This window comes from Hemitrygon akajei, chromosome 3 (genome assembly GCF_048418815.1).
Source record: "Hemitrygon akajei chromosome 3, sHemAka1.3, whole genome shotgun sequence".
In the NCBI taxonomy this organism is placed as follows: domain Eukaryota; kingdom Metazoa; phylum Chordata; class Chondrichthyes; order Myliobatiformes; family Dasyatidae; genus Hemitrygon; species Hemitrygon akajei.
Genome location: NC_133126.1, coordinates 52,740,385 through 52,763,801, shown reverse-complemented (window position 1 = coordinate 52,763,801; position 23,417 = coordinate 52,740,385). Strand labels below are relative to the sequence as shown.

Sequence of the window (23,417 nt, the reverse complement as noted above, 5' to 3'; positions counted from 1 at the left end):
TTTAATAGTTTTGAATATTTGTGAATTTCATAAATTCACAAACATTCAATTTTCCTTTGAGAACTAGCAAGCATTTGATTGACGATCTTAACAGCTGCTAATGCATTTCCAGGACACAGCAGTTTGATGATAGATGACTCTTGAGGACAATAGATGCAGGAGTAGGCCCTTCGGCCCTTCTAGCCAGCACCGCCATTCACTGTGATCATGGCTGATCATACACAATCAGTACCCTGTTCCTGCCCTCTCCCCATATCCCTTGACCCCGCTATCTACAAGAATTCTATCTAACTCTCTCTTGAATGCATCCAGAGACTTGGCCTCCACTGCCTTCTGGGGCAGAGCATTTCACATATCGGATGAAAAAGTTTTTCCGCATCTCTGTTCTAAATGGCCTACCCCTTATTCTTAAACTGTGGCCTCTAGTTCTGGACTCAACCATCAGCGGGAACATGCTTCCTGCCTCCAGTGTGTCCAATCCCTTAATAATCTTATATGTTTCAATCAGATCCCCTCTCATCCTTCTAAATTCCAGTGTATACAAGCCCAGTCGCTCCAATCTTTCAACATATGACAGTCCCGCCATTCCGGGAATTAACCTTGTGAACCTACGCTGCACTCCCTCAATAGCAAGAATGTCCTTCCTCAAATTTGGAGACCAAAATTGCACACAATACTCCAGGTGGGGTCTCACCAGGGCCCTGCACAGCTGCAGAAGGACCTCTTTACTCCTATACTCAATTCCTCTTGTTATAAAAGCCAGCATGCCATTAGCTTTCTTCACTGCCTGCTGTACCTGCATGCTTGCTTTCATTGACTGATGTACAAGAACACCTAGATCTCGCTGTACTTCCTTTTCCTAACTTGACTCCATTTAGATAGTAATCTGCCTTCCTGTTCTTGCCACCAAAGTGGATAACCTCACATTTATCCACATTAAACTGCATCTACCATACATTTGCCCACTCACCCAACCTGTCCAAGTCACCCTGCATTCTCATAACATCCTCCTGATACTTCACACTGCCACCCAGCTTTGTGTCATCAGCAAATTTGCTAATGTTACTTTTAATCCCTTCATCTAAATCATTAATGTATATTGTAAACAGCTGCGGTCCCAGCACCGAACCTTGCGGTACCCCACTGGTCACAGCCTGCCATTCCGAAAGGGACCCGTTAATCACTACTCTTTGTTTCCTGTCAGCCAGCCAATTTTCAATCCATGTCATTACTCTGCCCCCAATACCATGTGCCCTAATTTTGCCCACTAATCTCCTATGTGGGACTTTATCAAAAGCTTTCTGCAAGTCCAGGTACACTACATCCACTGGCTCTCCCTTGTCCATTTTCATAGTTACATCCTCAAAAAACTCCAGGAGATTAGTCAAGCATGATTTTCCCTTCATAAATCCATGCTGACTTGGACTGATCCTTCTACTGCTATCCAAATGTGTCGGAAGTTCCTCTTTTATAATTAACTCCAGCATCTTTCCCACCACTGACGTCAGGCTATTATAATTCCCTGTTTTCTTTCTCCCTCCTTTCTTGAAAAGTGGGACAACATTAGCCACCCTCCAATCAGCAGGAACTGTTCCTGAATCTATAGAACATTGGAAAATGATTACGAATGCGTCCACGATTTCTAGAGCCACCTCTTTAAGTACCCTGGGATGCAGACCATCAGGTCCCGGGGACTTATCAGCCTTCAGACTTCAGTCTATCCAACACCGTTTCTTGCCTAATATAAATTTCCTTCAGTTCATCCTTTACCCTAGTTCCTTTGGCCACTATTACATCTGGGAGATTGTTTGTGTCTTCCTTAGTGAAGACAGATCCAAAGTACCTGTTCAACTCGTCTGTCATTTCCTTGTTCCCCACAATAAATTCACCCGTTTCTGTCTTCAATGGCCCAATTTTGGTCTTAACTATGTTTTTGCTATTCACGTATCTAAAGAAGCTTTTACTATTCTCCTTTATATTCTTGGCTAGTTTACCTTCGTACCTCATTTTTTCTTGGCATATTGCCTTTTTTATTATCTTCTGTTGCTCTTTAAAAGCTTCCCAGTCCTCCGGTTTCCCTCTCATCTTTGCTATGTTATACTTATTCTCTTATTTTTATACTGCCCTTTACTTCCCTCGTCAGCCACGGCTGCCCCTTACTCCCCTTAGGATCTTTCTTCCTCTTTGGAATGAACTGATCCCTGCACCTTCTGCATTATTCCCAGAAATACCTGCCATTTTTGTTCCAGTGTCTTCCCTGCTAGGGTATTGCTCCATTGAACTTTGGCCAGCTCCTCCCTCATAGCTCCATAGTTCCCTTTGTTTAACTGTAATACTGACACATCCGATTTTCCCTTCTCCTTCTCAAATTGTAGGTTAAAACATATCATATTATGGTCACTACCTCCTAATGGTTCCTTTACCTCGAGGTCCCTGATCAAATCCGGTTCATTGCACTAAATCTAGAATTGCCTTCTCCCTGGTTCGCTCCAGTACAAGCTGTTCTAAGAATCCATCTCAGAGGCACTCCACAAACTCCCTTTCTTGGGGTCCAGTACCATTCTGATTCTCCCAGTCTACCTGCATGTTGAAATCCCCCATGACAACTGTATCATTACCTTTGCGACATGCCAATTTTAACTCTTCGTTCAACTTACACCATACATCCAGACTGCTGTTTGGGGGCCTGTAGATAACTCCCATTAGGGTCTTTCTACTCTTAGAATTTCTCAGTTCTATCCATACTGACTCTACATCCCCAGATTCTATGTCCCCCCTCGCAAGGGACTGAATATCATTCCTCACCAACAGAGCCACCCCACCCCTCTGCCAGTCAGTCTGTCCTTTTGATAAGATGTATATCCTTGAATATTAATTTCCCAGGCCCTGTCCACTTGAAGCCATGTCTCAGTTATTCCCACAACATTGTACTTGCCAATTTCCAACTGAGCCTCAAGCTCAACTACTTTATTCCTTATACTTCGTGCATTCATATATAATACTTTTAATTCGGTACTCCCCTCTCCTTTCATATCAATTCCTATTTCACTTGGCCATACTGTATGATCTCTTCTTGAGCTTTCTACTCCATTGATTCTGTTGTCCTTTTTAACTTTTCTTATTTTCACTTTCCCTTTAACTCCATACTTATATTTCCAGTTCATCCCCTCCCCCCCACTACTTAGTTTAAACACATCCGTGTTGCAGTGGTAAACCTGTCTGCCAGAATGCTGGTCCCCCGCCTATTAAGGTGCAACCCGTCCCTTTTGTACAATTCATCCCTACCCCAAAACAGATCCCAGTGGTCCAAGAATGTAAATCCTTGCAATGTAAGGACTCACTCCATTTTAGATGGTAATTGACTTTTTACAGCTACTTGTCAACGTGACATGGGGCTATTTAGCTTGTATTCAGTTATGTAATTATTTGGAACATAAGCTAATGTCATTTTACTCATCAAGATTCATACACACTTACTTCTGAAACTTCATTATTTTCAACAATCCCATCTTTTATAGTTCTTGCTATTTCTGCTTGAATAATGTTCAAATATTCTTGAGCCTGTTAAAATAAAAACATTGCAAAATTTTCAATATGAAAATAATTCAGGAAAGAAAAAATGATATTTATAGAATGTGAATATTCAACAGCTGAGATTAAATCTGCTGATATACATTATCATGCACCAATTTTGTAGCAGTTCCTCAAAACTGAACCAAACAATTCTGCTACAATGGAAGATTTAAAAAACACAAATGATTACATCAATCCTCAATTCTGTCTTCCATATTCCCTGACAAGGGAGCTCTTTGCAAGCTCTTTCTCTAATCCCAGTTAAGAGATATTTATTTTTAAAAAAAATGTAAATATTATTTATGCAAGATGCTGACAAAGCCAGTACTTGTTTATCCCAAAATGGCCTGAATTGAGAAGGCAGTTAAGAATCAACCACTTTAGTGGATTTGGAATGACGCATATGGGGAAAGGACAGTATTTTTTTCTCTTTGAAAGACAAACAAATGGCCTTTAACAACATCCAGATGTTTTACAGTGACTATTACAGTTATTACATTTTAAATTTCAGAACCATTCATGTCACTATCAAATACAAACATCTTTGGATCAATGGTTTTAGCCTCCAAATGTTAGCCAATAACCTAATTATTCTACCATATTAAAAGTTGCTAGACAGCCTCCATCTAGTTAAATGTCAGCTTTTTTTTCTTTATACAGGAAGACAGCATCAATCCAGTTGGCCTGGCTTAATAGATTTAAGATCAGTGCTATTGCTATGACTGTACTTTCTCTTGTCTCACTTCGAGTGATTCCAGATACTTTTCTTACTGGAAAGCAGAACTTAACTACTTAAGAACTTATCACACCAAAGTTTAAAACAAGCTCTGCATTTAAAATCTGTTACTCCAGATACGTTGATTTTACTTTTTCTTTTGCTTACTTTACACTAAATAATATACAATTTAGGAACATCTGAACATAAAACAAATAAACAAGATCAGTGCAGACACCTAGTGCAGATAATGGACTGCCTTCATACAACACTACTGACGATTGCATCCTTCAAATCTTCATTTTCATTGGAACATTGAAAATGATTGCCGATACCTTCACATTCTTCATTGCTCATAGCTTGAAGTAGTGAAATAGTTTCATTTTCACCCCAGGCCATTTATAGCATCTCCAAGCCTGAATGCTTGAAACTGCAGTGAGCAAAACAGTTCTGAATTGTCTTGCTGCTTATTTCTTGCCAACTATCAGTGCCAAAAATCACTGCTTTTTGAACACAAGCACATGCAACTGATGCTACTTAAAAATTGTTCACTCTAAGCAAGATTTAGTGTCTAACGGCCACACAAGTGTATATGTCTGACACTAGTTGGAATCTGTTCAGCACCAGTGTCCTGCACCAAGAGGCACAGTATCCCAAATAAACAAAGGGAATCATGGCTATATTCGCGATTAGTTTTTGTTACTTAGTACAAGTAAGTGGCTGCCCTAATTAAGTGATGGCCCAATTAACTGGAATCCATTGTACAGCAAACAGCACAAAAATATGAAAAATATTTAAATAACATCTGAATTGCTTAAATAAATCTATGGTTTTTCCTACATAGTAAAGTAGTTAATAACAAAGTATTTAATATCATACACCACACTTTACCTCGTTTAGGTTGGTTACAACTTCCTGTGCCTCATTCTGTTCAGTCTTCAGTTTTATTGATGTTTCGCTTAATTGAGTTTTAAGCTGCAAGTAAAAACAAGGTAGAAGTTTGTTTAGTTAATCTGGTACCATTTGTCAGTCATTCTCTGCTCTACCACAAACACTGTTCTCTTCACAAGGGACATTGCTGTTGGTGGCCAAGCACTGGTTTTTGGTACCTCAACCTTCTATCACTTACACAGCTCTGTACACTAACCAGTTGGTATACAGACTGCAGTGGGGGGGGGGGGGGGCAGAAAAACTAAAACTAACTAAATTTGGCTGATACACATTTTAATAATTTGTATTCATTACTGTGCAAGTCTTAGGCACCCTAGATTTTCTATATAAATTTTGTTTTAGATGTTTATTTGTTTTTCTTATTAATTTTAGAAAATTAAGTGCTAGAGAATTTTTTTGTACTTCATTAAAGAAAACAGACAATTTTTCAAATAATTTTTCAGGTCACAGATATCTCAGTGGGTGAGCATCTGGGGGACAGTGACCACCGCTCCCTGGCCTTCAGCATTATCATGGAAAAGGATAGAATCAGAGAGGACAGGAAAATTTTTAATTGGGGAAGGGCAAATTATGAGGCTATAAGGCTGGAACTTGCGGGTGTGAAATGGGATGATGTTTTTGCAGGGAAATGTACCATGGACATGGGGTCGATGTTTAGGGATCTCTTGCAGGATGTTAGGGATAAATTTGTCCCGGTGAGGAAGATAAAGAATGGTAGGGTGAAGGAACCATGGGTGACAAGTGAAGTGGAAGAAGGCAGGATACATGAGGTTTAGGAAGCAAGGATCAGATGGGTCTATTGAGGAATATAGGGTAGCAAGAAAGGAGCTTAAGAAGGGGCTGAGGAGAGTAAGGGGGCATGAGGAGGCCTTGGTGAGTAGGGTAAAGGAAAACCCCAAGATATTCTTAAATTATGTGAAGAACAAAAGGATGACAGGAGTGAAGGTAGGACCGATTAGAGATAAAAGTGGGAAGATGTGCCTGGAGGCTGTGGAAGTGAATGAGGTACTCAATGAATACTTCTCTTCAGTTTTCACCAATGAGAGGGAACTTGATGACGATGAGGACAATATGAGTGAGGTTGATGTTCTGGAGCATGTTGATATTAAGGGAGAGGAGGTGTTGGAGTTGTTAAAATACATTAGGACGGATAAGTCCCCGGGGCCTGACAGAATATTCCTCAGGCTGCTCCACGAGGCAAGGGAAGAGATTGCTGAGCCTCTGGCTAGGATCTTTATGTCCTCGTTGTCCACAGGAATAGTACCGGAGGATTGGAGGGAGGCAAATGTTGTCCCCTTGTTCAAAAAGGGTAGTAGGGATAGTTTGGGTAATTACAGACCAGCGAGCCTTACGTCTGTGGTGGGAAAACTGTTGGAAAAAATTCTTAGAGATAGGATCTATGGGCATTGAGAGAATCATGGTCTGATCAGGGACAGTCAGCATGGCTTTGTGAAGGGCAGATCGTGTCTAACAAGTCTGATAGAGTTCTTTGAGGAGGTGACCAGGCATATAGATGACAGTAGTGCAGTGGATGTGATCTACATGGATTTTAGTAAGGCATTTGACAAGGTACCACACAGTAGGCTTATTCAGGAAGTCAGAAGTCATGGGATCCAGGGAAGTTGGCTAGGTGGATTCAGAATTGGCTTGCCTGCAGAAAGCAGAGGGTCGCAGTGGAGGGAGTACATTCTGACTGGAGGGTTGTGACCAGTGGTGTCCCACAGGGATTGGTTCTGGGACCTCTACTTTTCGTGATTTTTATTAACGACCTGGATGTGGGGGTAGAAGGGTGGGTTGGCAAGTTTGCAGGCAACACAAAGGTTGATGGTTTTGTGGATAGTGTAGAGGATTGTCAAAGATTGCAGAGAGACATTGATAGAATTTAGAAGTGGGTCCAGAAGTGGCAGATGGAGTGCAACCTGGAGAAGTGTGAGGTAGTACACTTTGGAAGGACAAACTCCTTCCAGTGTACAAAGTAAATGGCAGGATACTTGGGAGTGTGGAGGAGCAGAGGGATCTGGGGGGACTTATCCACAGATCCCTGAAAGTTGCCTCACAGGTAGATAGGGTAGTTAAGAAAGCTTATGGGGTGTTAGCTTTCATAAATCGAGGGATAGAGTTTAAGAGTCATGAGGTAATGATGCAGCTCTATAAAACTCTAGTTAGGCCACATTTGGAGTACTGTGTCCAGTTCTGGTCGCCTCACTATAGGAAGGATGTGGAAGCATTGGAAAGGGTACAGAGGAGATTTACCAGGATGCTGCCTGGTTTAGATTATGATCAGAGATTAAGGAAGCTAGGGGCTTTACTCTTTGGAGAGAAGGAGGATGAAAGGAGACATGATCAAGGTATACAAGATATTAAGAGGAATAGATAGAGTGGACAGCCAGCGCCTCTTCCCCAGGGCACCACTGCTCAATGCAAGACACAAGGTGGACATCCTGCATCAGCAAGGTCTCAAGCAGAAACTTCACAGCAGGCAGGAGTTTGAAGATGAGCTGTCCAAGCTCTTCTGAAAAAGCACAAAGAAACCAACAAATTTGAGGACCAGAATTGAAGTGGTTGGCCATGGAAACTGAGTACAGTAGATGACAGATTCATCAAACTGACATCCTTTCTAAATCAGAAATAGTCCAGCACTGCTATCAGCTCTGAACTCACAGAAACCACTGGAACCCAAGCACACAGCTCTACAGTCCAGAGAAGTCTTGAAAGAAGTGATCTTCATGGAAGAGTTGCTGCCAAGAAGCCATTCCGAAGTGGAAACAAAACCAGGAGGCTCACCTACGCACATGCAGAAGGATGGAACAAATGTTATAGACTGACACTCAAAATTTGAAATTTTGGCTCAAGGAGCCAAAGGAGGCAGTATGTCTGTAGAACAGCTGGAATGCACTACATGGATGAGTGTCTGCAGCGAACAGTGAAGTATCCAGAGGTTCCTTAAAGGTTTGGGGCTGCAGTTCTGCAAATGGACTTGATGATCTGGTCAGAATTAATGGGGTCCTCAATGCTGAAGTACAAGCAGATTCTCATCTATCACTCAATACCATCAAAAAGATGTCTGATTGGTCCCAACTTCATTCTGCAGCAGAACAATGATCCCAAACACAAGGTAGGTCAAGAACTACCTTTAGTGAAAAGAAGAACAAGGAGTTCTGCAATGAGCGGTATGGCCTCCACATAGCCCTGTTCTCAACATCATCGAAGCTGTCTCAGACTACCTGGTTTACAGAAACAAGTGAGACAACCCAAGTCTGTAGGAGAACTGTGGCAAATACTTCAAGATGCTTGGAGCAACCTACCAGGCGATGTTCTTATAAAACTGCACGACAGTGTATCTAAGAGAATTGATGCAGTTTTAAAGGCAAAGGTTGGTCACATCAAATATTGATTTGATTTAGTTTTTTTTACTGTTCACTTTTCTTTATAGTAATTTTTTGATATTTAGAAACTTCCCATTTATTTTTGAAAACACCTTCACTTTACAGATGATTTTTTTTTTAAAAACAGGTACCTAACACTTCAAACATGACTTTCTAAAATGCGAATAATATTGGGAATTAGTATCAGATTTTTCCCATCAAGTTAGGAACAGAGAATACAGAAGTTTTAACAAGCTAAACTTTAGCAAGGTTAAGGAAGCATTTAACAGAAGCACAGTCAAACTTACATACAGTATAATGTACTTACTTCATTTAGCAAAAAAGGAACTAGTTAATTCCCCTTTTGCAGTTTTTACCCATTTACTGTGATCTGACACCTTCTTTCAACTCTGGGTATTTTGCTTGTGATTGTATGTGCTGGATCGTGCTAGACCATAATTATATGAGCTGTGTGTGACTATTTGCACCATACGTGTGTATGGTTGAATGACAATAAACGAACTAAATCCTGTAAAAAAAATCATCAAATTCTACTTATTAAGAAATACCTTTTTTCTTCCTATTGCTACAGGCTTTAATAATAAAATCATGGAACTATACAGTACAGAAACAGACCCTACAGCCTAACTTGTCCATGCCTGCCAAGTTACCCAAATGCTAATCCCATTTGCCTGTTTGGCCTATCTCCCTCAAAACCATTTCTATCCATGTACTCACCTTTTAAAAGTCAATGTCAGTGCTTGTTCTATTTATCCATCACTCCCTATGTGAAAGTTGGCTCTCAGGATCCTTTTAAATCTTTCCCCTCCCACTTTAAAACCATGCCCTCTTGTTCTGGACTCCCCTTGACTGTCTATTCAATTTGCCCATGCCCCTTATGATTTCATAAAACTCTCACCCCTCGACCTCCAATGCTCGGGGGGGGGGGGGGGGAATGTCCTAGTCTATCCAGCTTCTTTTTATTCCTCAAACCCTCTAGTCCTGGCAACATCGTAAGTTGTTTTCCCCCTTTTTTTTTTGCAGATTTTCCAGTTTAATGATACTCTTCGTATAGCAGAATGACCAGAACTGAATGCAGTATTCCAAATGTGGAATTATGTGACAAGTGTTCATCATTTAGCTAAACACACTGCATTTTAACATATAAAATATGGTTAGTAAATTTGGGATGATACTAAAATTAGGTGGTATCATTGCCGGTGATGAAAGTCAAAGATTGCTGGGGCGGGGATTGGGATCTTCATTAGATAGGTAAGTGGGCCAAAATTGGCAAATGACTTTCAATTAAAATAAGTGAAAAGTGTTGTATTTTAGTAAGTCAAATCAGGGTAGGACTTACACAGTGCCTGTTTGGGGAACATTGTGGGACAGAGGAACCTAGTAAAACAGGTGCAGGTGCATAGTTTGCTGAAAGCAGAGTCACAGGCAGACAGGGAGATGAAGGCATTTCATTATTCAGGGCATTGAGTATAGTAGACACATTCTATTGGATCTGTACAAGACTCTTGAGACCACACTTGGAGAACTGTACAGATTTGGTTCCCCCTGTTATAGGAAAGACATCATTATACCAGAGAGAGCAGAGAAGATCTGGAAGGATGCTGCCAGAACTTAAAGTCCTGAGGTATGGGGAGTGGCTAGGACTTTAGTCCTTGGAAAACAGAAAATTGAGGGATGACTTTACAGAAGTGTACAAAATCATGAAGGTTACAGATAGGATGATTGCACAGAATCTTTTTCGCAGGAAGAAGGGAGATGAGAAACTAAAGGACACAAGTTGAAGATAAGATGTGAAATATTTAAAAAGGACCAGAAGGGGCAGCTTCTTCACACAGTGGTTAGCGCATATGCAAAATGAGCTGCCAGGAAAAGTGGTACGACAACAACATTTGAAAGACATTTGTACAGTACATGCAAAGGAGAGGTTTGGAGGGATATTGGCAAACCTGGGCCAATGGAACTAGCTTGGAGGGCACCATGGATGAGTTGGGCTTAAGGGCCCATTTCTACACTGTATTACTTCAGGATTTTAATGGCCTTACTAACATCTTGTAAATTTGTAACAATTCCCATACTCAATATCCTAACCAACGGAGGCTAAATGCTTTCCTCCCATCACCTCGCCTATGTTACCACTTTCAAGGAAGCTATACCCACTTCACCGAATCTCTCTATTCTACAACATTCCCCTACCATTTACTCTGCAAATACTGACCTGGTTCGTCTTACCAAAATTCGACACTTCATATTTATCCCAATTTAAATCCCAAGTGCCATCCCTCAGCCCTGTTGCTCAAGATCCCATCTTCTTCACTGTCCATTATATCACCAAATTTAGTGTCATCTGAAGTTGTACTGATCATGCCAATCATGTTCTCAAGGAGACGGTTTATGCAATTGACCAACAAGGATCCAGCATAACACTGGTCACAGGCCTCCACTATGGAGAAACAACCCTCTGCCACCATCTGGTGTCTTATTCTGTCACAAGGCTATTTTGAATCGAATGGTTAGTTTGCCCCAAATCCCATATGATCTAACTTTCTGGACCAGCCTATAATGCAGTGCCTTATCAAAAGCTTTGCTGAGGTCTATGTAAGAAATGTCTACTGCGCTACTCTGTCACTTCTTCAAAAAGTTCAATCAAATCTGTGAGATACAATTTCCCATGACCAAAACCATACAAACTCTCCTTAATCAGTGCTTGGCTTTCTAATGCCATCCAACAACATATCAAACATGGATGTTAAGCTTTCTGGGCTGCTGTTCCCAGGCTTTTGCTTGTGGCCTTTCTTGAATAAAGGTACAACACTGTAGCCTTTCTTAAAGAAAAGCACAACATTTAGTATTGAATAAAGGCACATCAGTCACCCTCCAATTTTTCAGCATCTCAACCATGCCTATTGATGATACAAACATCTCTACTAGGAGACTCGCAATTTCTTCTCTAGCTTCCCACAATGTCCCAGGGTGCACGTGATCAAGTCTTGGGGATTTATTAACCTATGGGTTTTAAGACTTATAGTATCTCTGCTTACGTAATGTGGGTTCTCCAAGATATCACTATTAATTTCCCCAGGTTCTTCAGCAACCATGCGTTTCTCATGGCAAATAAGGAGAAGATATATTAGTATTGGATCCCAAACCAATCCTGTGGCTGTACACATTGAAAACCTCATTAACTAGGGAGAGGATAGGGCTCCCTCCAGATCACTTTTTTGTCCTAAATATATTTACAGAATTTTAGGATTTTCTTTTAACTTGTCGGTGAAAGTTACGACTTTTTTTGCCCTCCTGATTTCCCTCTTCAGGTGTTTATACACCCCCTATACTCTTCAAAGGATTAATTTGATCCCAGCTGCCTATACCTGACAAACAGCTCTTTTAACTCCTGCCAGCCTCATCTTTCACTCTACTGGGAACATGAGCTATCTCACTTTTAAAAGTCTCATTTCCCAGATGTCCCTTTTCAAGCAAACAGCCTGCCACAATTAATTTTTGAAAGTGCCTGTTTAATATCAAAATTGGCATTGTCGATATAATTTTGTTTAAAATGTTATTGAACGACACCCTGATTACGAACGTTCACATTGGGCAACATTAGGTGTGATTTTACTTCCAATGAAAACAGGTCACAGTTTAAATGCAACTACAAATGTGTTGAATCATCTCATCAAATGTGATATGTTTATTCTAATCAAAGGATTTAACTCCATTTACACTTGATGTATTAATTGGAAGGCAAATCAATACAGGGCATGAAAATAAACAAAAACAGCAGATGCTGCAGATCCTAAATGAAAATAAAAACAGCCAGAAGAATTCCGATCTGACAGCATCTAGGGAAAGATGTTGCCTCATCTGCAGATCTTTGTAGCATTTCTGTTGCTCTAGGGCACAATGTGTACGAATATCCACTTACATTAAATCTATGAAACATTTTTTAGGGGGGATGTCACGTGATGACGTAGGATCGAGACGCTGGAACCCAACTCTCCCGTAAAAAATCAATAAATTAATGTTTAAGTGAAGAAAAGTTAGTCAATATTTTCTAAAAGTTACTTATAAACTACTCCGGATTGTTTCAAGCTATGCCTCAAAAACAGAAGATGAAGAAAACTATTATCGGGAAGACAACGCAAGTTGGAGCAGAAGCAAGGCCCACTTCTACCAAAGAACCACGGACTCAGGTACATTTCACCACCGGCGATACGGAACAGGAAACTGCGGCAACATCAGCCATTTCTAAAGGAAAAGACCAACGAGAACTGCGCAAACGTGAAGGAAGGAGCATGCGCAAACGGGAGCAACCAGAACTACAAAGCCCAGTTACGACTGCAACCGAAAGTGAAAGTGAATCTGAGGGAGAGTCAGATTCTCTGGAAAGATCAGACGAAGATGGAGATAAAAGTTCTTCTGGAAATATAGAAAAGACTTTGAGGCAAATAATGCGTAAATTAGGCATAATTTATATATCATTAGATAGATCAACAAAGGTTGTCACAAAATCAAAAGCAGTAAAATTAACTCTATCATTGATGAAAGACTTAAATTTGATTGATATATGGAGAAGAATTAATCCAAAAGAAAGATTATTCATTTTGTTCAAATAGACATAAAACATATTCAAGGATAGATTTTTTCCTATTATCAACGAATATTCAAGATAGAGTGAAAAATGTGGAATATAAAGCAAGAATATTGTCAGATCATTCTCCTTTAATAATGACAACGATAATGATAGATAAAGAGGAATCAATTTATAGGTGGAGATTTAATTCAATATTACTAAAACGTCAAGATTTTTGTGATTTTATGAAAAAGCAGATTCAGTTCTTTTTAGATACAAATTCACATTCAGTTGATGATAAATTTATATTGTGGGAAGCAATGAAGGCATATTTGAGAGGTCAGATAATAAGTTATACTTCTAAAATTAAGAAGGAATATATGATAGAAATAGATCAATTGGAAAAAGAGATTACAAAATTAGAAAAAGAATCTCAAAGAAATATGACAGAAGAAAAATGAAGACAACTTATTAATAAGAAGTTACAATATAATACACTCCAAACATATCGAACAGAAAAAGCAATTATGAGAACTAAACAGAGATATTATGAACTAGGTGAAAGATCACATAAGGTTCTTGCATGGCAGTTAAAAACAGACCAGACTTGTAAAACGATAAATGCAATTCGAACAAGAGTAAATAAAATTACTTATAAACCTTTAGAAATTAATGAAGCTTTTAAGAATTTTTATTCTGAGTTGTATAAATCAGAATCACAAAATGATAATGTCAAGATAGAAAGGTTTTAACACAAATAACTCTTCCAAAATTAAATACGGAAGAGCAGAAGGGATTAGATATGCCTTTTACATTGAAAGAGGTCGAAGAAGCCCTAGGATCATTTCAAAGTAATAAATCTCCAGGAGAAGATGGTTTTCCGCCTGAATTCTATAAAAAGTTTAAAGATTTATTAATTCCTCCTTTTATGGAGTTAATACACCAAGCGGAAAGAACGCATAAACTTCCAGAATCTTTTTCGACAGCTATTTTAATAGTATTGCCAAAAAAAGATAGAGATCTTTTAAAACCAACATCATATAGACCTATTTCTTTATTAAACACTGATTATGAAATAATAGCAAAAATCTTGTCTAACAGATTATCTAAATGCTTACCAAAATTAGTACATATGGATCAAACAGGATTTATTAAAAATAGACAATCGGCAGATAATGTAACTCGGTTATTTAGTATAATTCATTTAGCGCAAAAGAGGGAGGAAATGAGCGTGGCAGTTGCTTTAGATGCAGAAAAAGCATTTGATAGATTGGAATGGGATTTTTTATTTAAGGTATTGGAAAAATATGGATTAGGAGTATCTTTTATAAAATGGATTAAAACCTTAAATACTAATCCCAAAGCTAAAGTAGTGACAAATGGTCAAATTTCAACACCATTTCAGTTAACAAGGTCAACTAGGCAAGGTTGTTCATTATCACCTGCTTTATTTGTGTTGGCGATAGAGCCATTAGCTGAATTAATTAGAATGGACCCAGACATTAAGGGTTTCAGAGTTAATCAGGAAGAATACAAGATTAACTTATTTGCTGATGATGTTCTGCTTTATCTAACAAACCCATTGCACTCGTTGCGTAAATTATCCTATAGATTAGAAGAATATGGGAAAATATCAGGTTATAAAATAAATTGGGATAAAAGTGAAATTTTACTTCTTACTAAAGGAGATTATAGTCAATGTCGATTAATAACCCAATTTAGATGGCTGGCAAATGGTATAAAATATTTAGGTATAAGAGTTGATAACGACATAAAGAACTTACACAAATTAAATTATTTACCACTATTGAAAAAAATTCAAGAAGATCTTGATAAATGGATGGTATTACCAATAACATTAGTAGGTAGAGTAAATACCATAAAAATGAATATATTCCCTAGACTACAATACTTATTTCAATCACTACCAATAGAACTACCCCAGAAGTTTTTTCAAGAGCTAAATAAATATGTGAGGAAGTTTCTTTGGAAAGGTAAGATGTCAAGAATATCGTTGGAAAAATTGACATGGAAATTTGATCTAGGAGGGTTACAACTTCCAAATTTTAAGAATTATTATAAAGCAAATCAACTTATATTGCATCTTTTTTTGAGAAAGATAAACCGGCATGGATTAGAATAGAACTAGATAAAATAGGAGAAAACACACCAGAAGATTTTATATATAAATGGGAATCTAAATGGATACGGGAAAAGAAAGAATCTCCTATATTAAAACATTTGATTGACTTATGGAATAAGATAAATGTTGACGATGAGACAAAGAAATCCTTATTAGCAAAGAGATCTTTAATTCAAAATAGACTTATTCCTTTTACAATGGATAATCAACTTTTATATAATTGGTTTCAAAAAGGGATTAGATATATAGGAGATTGTTTTGAAGGAGGTATATTAATGTCATTTGATCAATTAAAGAATAAATATAAAGTATCAAACAACACTCTTTTTTGTTACTTTCAACTAAGGGCTTATTTAAGAGAAAAATTAGGTCAAACAATGTTATTGCCAAAATCTAATGAAATAGAAACTTTAATTCAAAAAGGAAAGATTAAAAAAATGATCTCTTGTATGTATAATTTGATTCAAAAACAGGCAATTAAACAAGGAGTCCATAAGTCAAGACAAAAATGGGAAAGTGACTTGAATATTAAAATTGAAAAAAATTGGTCAAGACTATGTCTTGAGAGTATGACAAATACAATAAATGTCCGATTAAGATTAGTGCAATACAATTTTTTACATCAATTATATATTACACCACAAAAAATAAATAAATTAAACCCAAATTTATCTGATCAGTGTTTCCGATGTAACCAAGAAATTGGTACTTTTTTACATTCTACTTGGTCTTGTTCTAAAATTCAACCTTTTTGGACAAATTTAAGAGTTTTATTGGAACAAATTATTGGAATACAACTTCCACATAATCCAATATTACTTTTACTAGGTGATATTGAAGGGATAAAACCGATACCCAAATTGAATAAATATCAGAAAGAATTTATAAAAATTGCACTGGCAGTAGCCAAAAAGGCTATTGCAGTTACTTGGAAATCGGATACATATTTAAGTATAGATCGTTGGAAGAAAGAAATTTATGGCTGTATTCCACTTGAAAAAATTACTTATAATTTAAGAGATAAATATGAAACATTTTTGAAAATTTGGTGCCCTTATTTACAAAAGACAGGATTAAATATATAGGTGCTCCGATGATGAAATAATTGGTTATTTGGGGAAAGAAATAAATATATATACTAAAGTTATTACGAACTCCGTGGAGCATGTGGGGATCTTCCAATATCCACGCACTCTTTTTTTTCTTTCTTTCTTCTTTTTTTTTCTATAGGGATGTTAGGGGGGAGGGGTTAAGGGGAGGGGGGATGGGTAATACACATTTTTTTCCCATATACTTTTATTCTGTAATTACTTGAAAACACAATAAAAAAAGTTTAATAAAAAAACAAAAAACATTTTTTAGGGGGAAGTGAACACAGTTACAATAATTTTCTTACCAAATTTAGTTCTTCATTCTGCTTTGTTGCTTCAGCACAAGAATCATCAAGTTTTTTCTGTAACTCAGTCAACAGAACTTTGAGCTGAAATGATATTTAAAACCTAGTTTAATCTGTATCTGGGATGACTGTACAAATATTTAAAATAGGTTAATATATTGTTGCAGCTTTAAGCCTTTTTGATTGTTGTGATAGAAGTTACTTTTAAACACGAGAAGTTCAGACATTGCAAGGTCACCATCAGTTCGGTTAATTTTCTGCAGTTGTAACGATCCTAAAACAAATCTATACTTCAGTAAAGTAGATGAAAATAGCAGGCCATGAAGACAGCTGACTAAAATACGACTCACTTCTCTGACTTCAGTTACACAAGTGGCTCTCTCCATTTCCACCCTTTCCAATTCAGATGCAAGATGATTGTTCCTTTTTGTAAGCTGCAAGAATTATATTGGTTTTAATGTGAATTATATGTAGAAGGCAAACAAATTTTAAAAATCATTTACTTAAAAGGACAGATTACTATCAAATCACTGCTCTCACAGCTGTAACATTCGAAGCACAATAACTAATTATACAATACAAGATGGACCTGCTTCAAGGATCAGAATTCAATGCAATAACACTCGATGATCTTAAACATAAACTGCACACAAGACAAGGAACCAAATTATTTTTGTCCATTAACTCATGGTATTTTTTCTTTCAATAACAGTCAAACACCACCTTGCTTTTCTTTTGCATTTTTAAAAAATGTTGTTATGCCTGCACGATAATGCTACAGTACCACACAGTAACAAATTTCATGAGTACTGTCAATGACAATAAACCTCATTCTGATTCTATCCCACTCACTACACCATTTGGACATCTCATGGACCCATACCCTCTCAGCATAATATTCATTCGCTTGCACACAAAGCACTCAACCTTAGTGGGGATGATCACAATTACATAAGAAGTCTGGCTCACAGACGGTGACATCTTGAATCTTATTGAAGTCCTATACCAAGCTTCAATTCCAAAATTTGCCTGGTGTAAACTATTGCAGTTAACATGTGGCTACCACTAAAAATAAGTAAATAAATAATCACACCTTGCATCTTCTCCCTTTCTTCAGAAAACCTCTCTTAAATCATCTACCCTACTTCCCCACCTCTAAACTTAACCTCTTTGAAATAAAAAATATTCCAGATCTCACCCCAAAAAACTTATTCATAGGTATTATACTCCCTTTCCTTTCCTATCTTTTGCAATGGACAACTCCTGGCAACAGCCTTAAATCCATCCATTATACCTTATCCACACCCCCCCCCCACTGGTTCACCAATCACCCTGGCACCCATCTCAACACTCATCTTCCCTCTTTGCACTGACCATTTCCCTTCTCCATTCTTAGTACTGATGAAGGGTTTCAACCCACAGTAATGACAATTCCTCCCTTCCATATGTTATTCAGCCCACTATTTCTCCACTGGATTGGGGATTTCAGTATCTACAGTCTCTGGTCTCCTAATATCAATCATCAATCTCTGTAGAAACCCATCATACATTCCCCCCACCCCAATCCTTCTGAATTTCATCTTCCTCCATGTAAAATTTTGTACCCAAACCCTTTGTTATCCTTTCTATCTGCAGTTGAATCACAATGCTCTGCGTCAGTAATGCTCCCTTTTCTTTGGCCTTGTGTCCTTCAACTGCATCCTCCAAACCTCTTTTAATCCACAATGAATTTCACTCAAAAAACACTTACAGCTGTATATAGATAATACACAAAAATGCCCGCATCTATTTCCTGAAGATACACTTACACTTTCTGTTTCTGTGTTTTCGAGCTTCAATTTTCCCAATTCTTGCTCCAAAGTGTGGACTGATGACTGCGACTGAAATGTAATGCAAAGCATTAAAACCTTGTGAGGAGATGAAGAACATCTTTTTAAGAGTTTAAAATTTTAATCTCATCAGCACAGCTGAAATAAACTTCACATTTTTGTTTTATTTAGACAGTGAGTTGGATAGATCTATGGAAAAAGAGGCCTACCCATTTATTGCAAGTACACAAAGGTGGTGGTGCTTGAAGGGGTGTGTAAGTGGCAAGAGAATGGGACGCTACTTCTGTTTTTTTTTAAAGATATCAAAATAAACTACTCAAAAATAAAATGTGAATCTTCTTCAGTCTTACATTCACAGTCAATGCATTCTATTACATTTCTTCAAAAACCGTTACCACTCACGTGGCCCTGTGAGTTGATACACTACTGCTTTAATCGAGGGGCTTGCTCACCCAACCAGGCCTTTCTCTGTCTAGTAGCAGAAGAATCTTATACCGTGGTCCTTGCCCCATCAAACCCTTGTAGTGGCTACACAAGTTTCCATGCATCCCTCTGTATGTACTCCAGCCTGAAATGTGCCAGTCGGCAACATTCCTCAACACACATTCAATGTGCTGGAAGACCAACAAGTTTCAGGCACTATTCACTGAGTTGATGGATCTGCCAGCAGCACTTGATGGTCGCCTGTATCCCCCTGGGTACAGCCCACAGATCAGAGTCCTCTGTCATGCAGCTGTTAGGGACAAAGAGTGACGCAGGCCCTCGCATATTTCTCAACACCCTCTTCACAAACTCATAGGCTGCAAGGAGGTGAGCTAATGTCTCATCTCCACTACAGTGATCCAGTGGGCAGGACACAGTGGGACTGATGGTCTGAGTATGCAGAAATGATCTGACTGGGAGGGCCCCTCTCACCACCAGCTGGACAAGGTCTTGGTGCCTGTTGGTGAGATCTGGCAATGAGGTATTCTGCCAGATGGTCTGGACAGACTGCACAGGGAACTGCACCACAGTCTCCATTGAATCCTTCTCCTGCAGTGTCTGCAGGACATTACATGTTGACCATGCATGATGGACTTTAAGGTAAAAGGGTTCCATCCAGAAAAACTTTTCATGGACAGGTAGTGGGGAAATGTCCAGCTGACTAGGATGTTGTGCAGCAACAAGGCCAGACTCATCCTCACAACACTGAGTACAGATAGAATCTTGGCACGTAGCTACATCCATTGTTGATGCTGAGCTTCTGCATGATCTAGAGATTATTCAAGCCATCCTGAATGCTCTTTTTCAACTTTGAGCACTTACAAGTCAGTATGTCATTCCCCCCCCCCCCCCCCCCCCAAGGTTGCTGTAAAAACACCCAAATTGTGTTTTGACTTCCTGACCAAGTTAGAGCTCGGAACAGAGCATCTCCTTTGGGAGGTTGTTGTAGGGCACATAAACATTGTGTTACGTCCTACAGAAAGGGCCAAGTAGCTAATCACTCAGTGCTGGGAGTGGGGGGGGGGGGGGGGGGCATTGATCTGGGAGAGGACACTTCTCACTGCTATTGATTGGTTTATCCTGCCAGTGGATGTGGAGGATCTTGCAAAAACGTCGCTGTTACCAGAACATAATATTAAAAGTACGAGTCAAATGTTACAAAGGCCATTCTTTGTTGAAACAGGAGAAAATTAGAGTAAATACTGGCAGTTTACATTCAGACTTTCGATCAATATTACATTACTGACTAATCATAGAAAAATCCGTCAATTGTAAAGTAATTACAAATAAAATGAATTGCTCTTTGAAAAAAATCATAGTACAGAACATGTTGCAAATTATTGGACAAGCCATACCTGCAGTAATGCCTTCTGTGATTCTTCCAGTTTCATCTTCCATTTGCCTTCCTCTTCTTCAACACTGCTTTGCAACCTTTGCAAAATCCCTTCCTGTGGGCAAATTCATTGAAATAGTTTAATTTTTTAAGAGAAAAGCACAATTTGAAGACCAAACTCTCATGGAAACAGACAGTAAAACTTACCGTTTCCGCAAGTACCGTTTTGTACTTCTCACATTCTGACTGCAACATTCCATGCATCTCTTCAGCTTCCTTTTCTTTTTGTTCCATGACCTAAATTTGAAGCATGACCAATACAACTTACACATTTAAACACATAAACACGCTGAAGTCAATTCATCAACTCAAATGCCAAGTCAGAGAGAGAGGACAAAGAACCAAGCAAATAGATTTAAGGTGTTAAAAATCAAATGCATTATTCAAAGCAAGTATGAAAGGTACTCCTTTGCAAAAAGACAACTGACCAAGCAGGGTTTCAAGTTCATTCCTGTTTGTAGCTCCACAGGCTCTACTTGACCAAAATATCCCAGAAATTAATAAAATACATGATGATTTTATTCACTTCTATACTTCTGTCAACTGAATAGTCTTGGCTCAGTATAATGCAAATATACTTCTTGTAGTGTGAGAAATAAATGGATACATTGTCATGGATAAAGCTCTTCAGCCAAAGAAGTCAGTGCCAACCATAAAGCACTTTTATTCCTGCAAAATACTAATCTTAGACTAATAGACTGTTCTAACCGCAACATTGCATCCATCTCTCCATCTTCCGTTTCTTTTTGTCCCATAACCGAAATTTGAAGCATGACCAATAAATAATACAACTTGCACATTTAAACAGATAAACATGTTGAGGTCAATTCATCAACTCAGAGAGCAAGGGCAAAGAAACAAGAAATTCTCATTCTCATCTTTACCCATCTCCTGAATTCTATCACTTCTCTACACACAAGGGCCAATTTGGAGTGGCCAATGAATCCATCAAAACAATTTTTCTTTAAGGAAGTGGGGACAGAGTCGCAAGGTGAGTGTTCAATTTCCACACGGGCAACACTGGAAGTCAGGATTGAACACAAGTTGCCAGAGCCTGTGAGGCAAAAACATTTCGTAGTGCACTATGCTACTTGGCCTTAAGCACAACATTAATTTCATAGTGCTGACAAATAGTCAAAATAAATTTAGATTAGAAACATTGATTTAAAAATCATGGGTTTAAAGTAATAAAAAAAAAACGGGGAACTAATTCAAGTACAAGAGAGCAACTCTCCCCTTTCAAAGAGTTCATTTGAAAATGCTGCATTGGCTGCATTTATTGTCAATCTTTTGTGGATAGCTCTTTACCTTAATCCAGGGCAGTTAGAGATGGACATTAAATATTAGCATTAATACTGATTTCTACATTTCATGAGATAAGACTATAGATACACTTAACATATTGAAAGTAATTTTATCTACACTGTCTTGGATTGAAAACATCGCAATCCTACAGTTCAATGTATCACCAATTTTCTAATGATAGCCAAGAGCAAACCATGCAAGGTGAATGAACTTGCTTAAAGAAATAGTAGTTTGTCCTGTGGAGCAGGATTATGCTGACTGTGCCCAGTGTCAGCTGAATTTAAAGAATAAGGCGGTTTCATTTAAGTGCACCAAATCCATACGTTTCAACAAGATACACATGCCGTTGGGGGAAAAATGAGGAGAATCTTCTTCACCTACAAAGTGGAGAATTTTTAGAATTGCATTCCTCAGAGGGCAAAGAGACCTTAGTGACTGAGTATATTCAAAACAGAGTTCAGGAAATATTTTGATAATAAGGGAATCAAGGGTCATGGGTTGGTGCAGGAATGTGACAATGATGCACAAGATAAGCTGAGATGTCATTGAATTGTGTTGCAGCCACAAGTGGCAAAATGATCTACTTTTCTATTTATGCTTTTAAGATGAGTTAAAATCAATAATAGTTTAAAAGTGCAATGAAATATCAGGTTTATTCATTGTCAGAATTATTTTCTTTGAAAATATACAACCTACAAATGGTAATACATAAAAAGATTATTTTTAATGCCTTCAAATCACTAACAATTCAAAGAAGAAAAAGCAGAAGCTAATCTCCAATAGCCTAACTATTCTTTATCTATAAGGGGTAATCTCTGGCAATCACCACACTAAGTGGTGTTCCTTTACATTTCATCTCAGCATTGATGAATGAAGCACCACTGGAGAATTTAATTTAAATCATTAAAATGATCATTTCATGTCACAAACAAGAGAAAGTCTGCAGATGCAGGAAATCCGAGCAACACACACAAAATGCTGGAGGAACTCAGCAGGCAGGCAGCATCTATGGAAAAAAAGTACTTTTTAGCTGTACTTTTCAAACCCATAGATACTGCCTGGCCTGCTGAGTTCCTCCAGCATTGTGTGTGTGTTGCTCAGGTCATTTCATGTAATATTTTCCATTCATTATTTCCTGTTAACATCTCCAGACAACCCAAAATCCAGACTTGTATTTGACGTCAAACTCTCAAAGGTGATCTTTTCCAAACAATTTCTATCACTAACCAGAAACTGATTTTATATAATGAGTTAACACACACAAATTAATGAGGAATATACTTAAAACTAGACTGGAATCAAGCGTGCAAACCTTTGATTGCTCTGTTTGCAGTGAAGATAAAGCCTGTTGTGCAGCACACTCAAACTCCTGTAGCCAATCTGTATAATCCTACAAGTAAAAAGAACAGCTACTTTAAACAACACACAAAATGCTGGAAGAATTCTGCTACTTTTAACAATATTGAAAAATTATAATTGTTCTCAAAACATTTTTTCCTCAACTATATTAAACTGTTCTTAACATCAGAAATAAAAGCTAATAATACTCAAGAATAATAATGTTTTACAACATTCAAACCTATGCAGTGAATGGCAGGGCAGTTAATTGACAGTGTTATGGAACAAAGGGACCTGGGAGTGCAAGAACACAGTAGCCAAGATGGTTAAAAAAA

The 23,417-nt window shown here is 38.2% G+C and overlaps 1 protein-coding gene across 6 annotated transcripts in view; it reads right to left on the bottom strand.

Moving 5' to 3' along the window:
* ktn1 (kinectin 1) overlaps positions 1-23,417 on the bottom strand; it is a 184,956-nt gene that overhangs the window by 3,859 nt on the left and 157,680 nt on the right. For all 6 annotated transcript variants that reach the window (XM_073039890.1, XM_073039887.1, XM_073039893.1 and 3 more), the window contains 8 exons: positions 23,057-23,134; positions 20,587-20,676; positions 20,402-20,494; positions 18,543-18,614; positions 17,085-17,168; positions 16,735-16,818; positions 5,180-5,263; positions 3,478-3,561 (listed from right to left, as the gene is read on the bottom strand). In XM_073039890.1, coding sequence (XP_072895991.1) covers positions 3,478-3,561; positions 5,180-5,263; positions 16,735-16,818; positions 17,085-17,168; positions 18,543-18,614; positions 20,402-20,494; positions 20,587-20,676; positions 23,057-23,134 — 669 coding nt within the window. The remainder of the gene's footprint in view (positions 1-3,477; positions 3,562-5,179; positions 5,264-16,734; positions 16,819-17,084; positions 17,169-18,542; positions 18,615-20,401; positions 20,495-20,586; positions 20,677-23,056; positions 23,135-23,417) is intronic.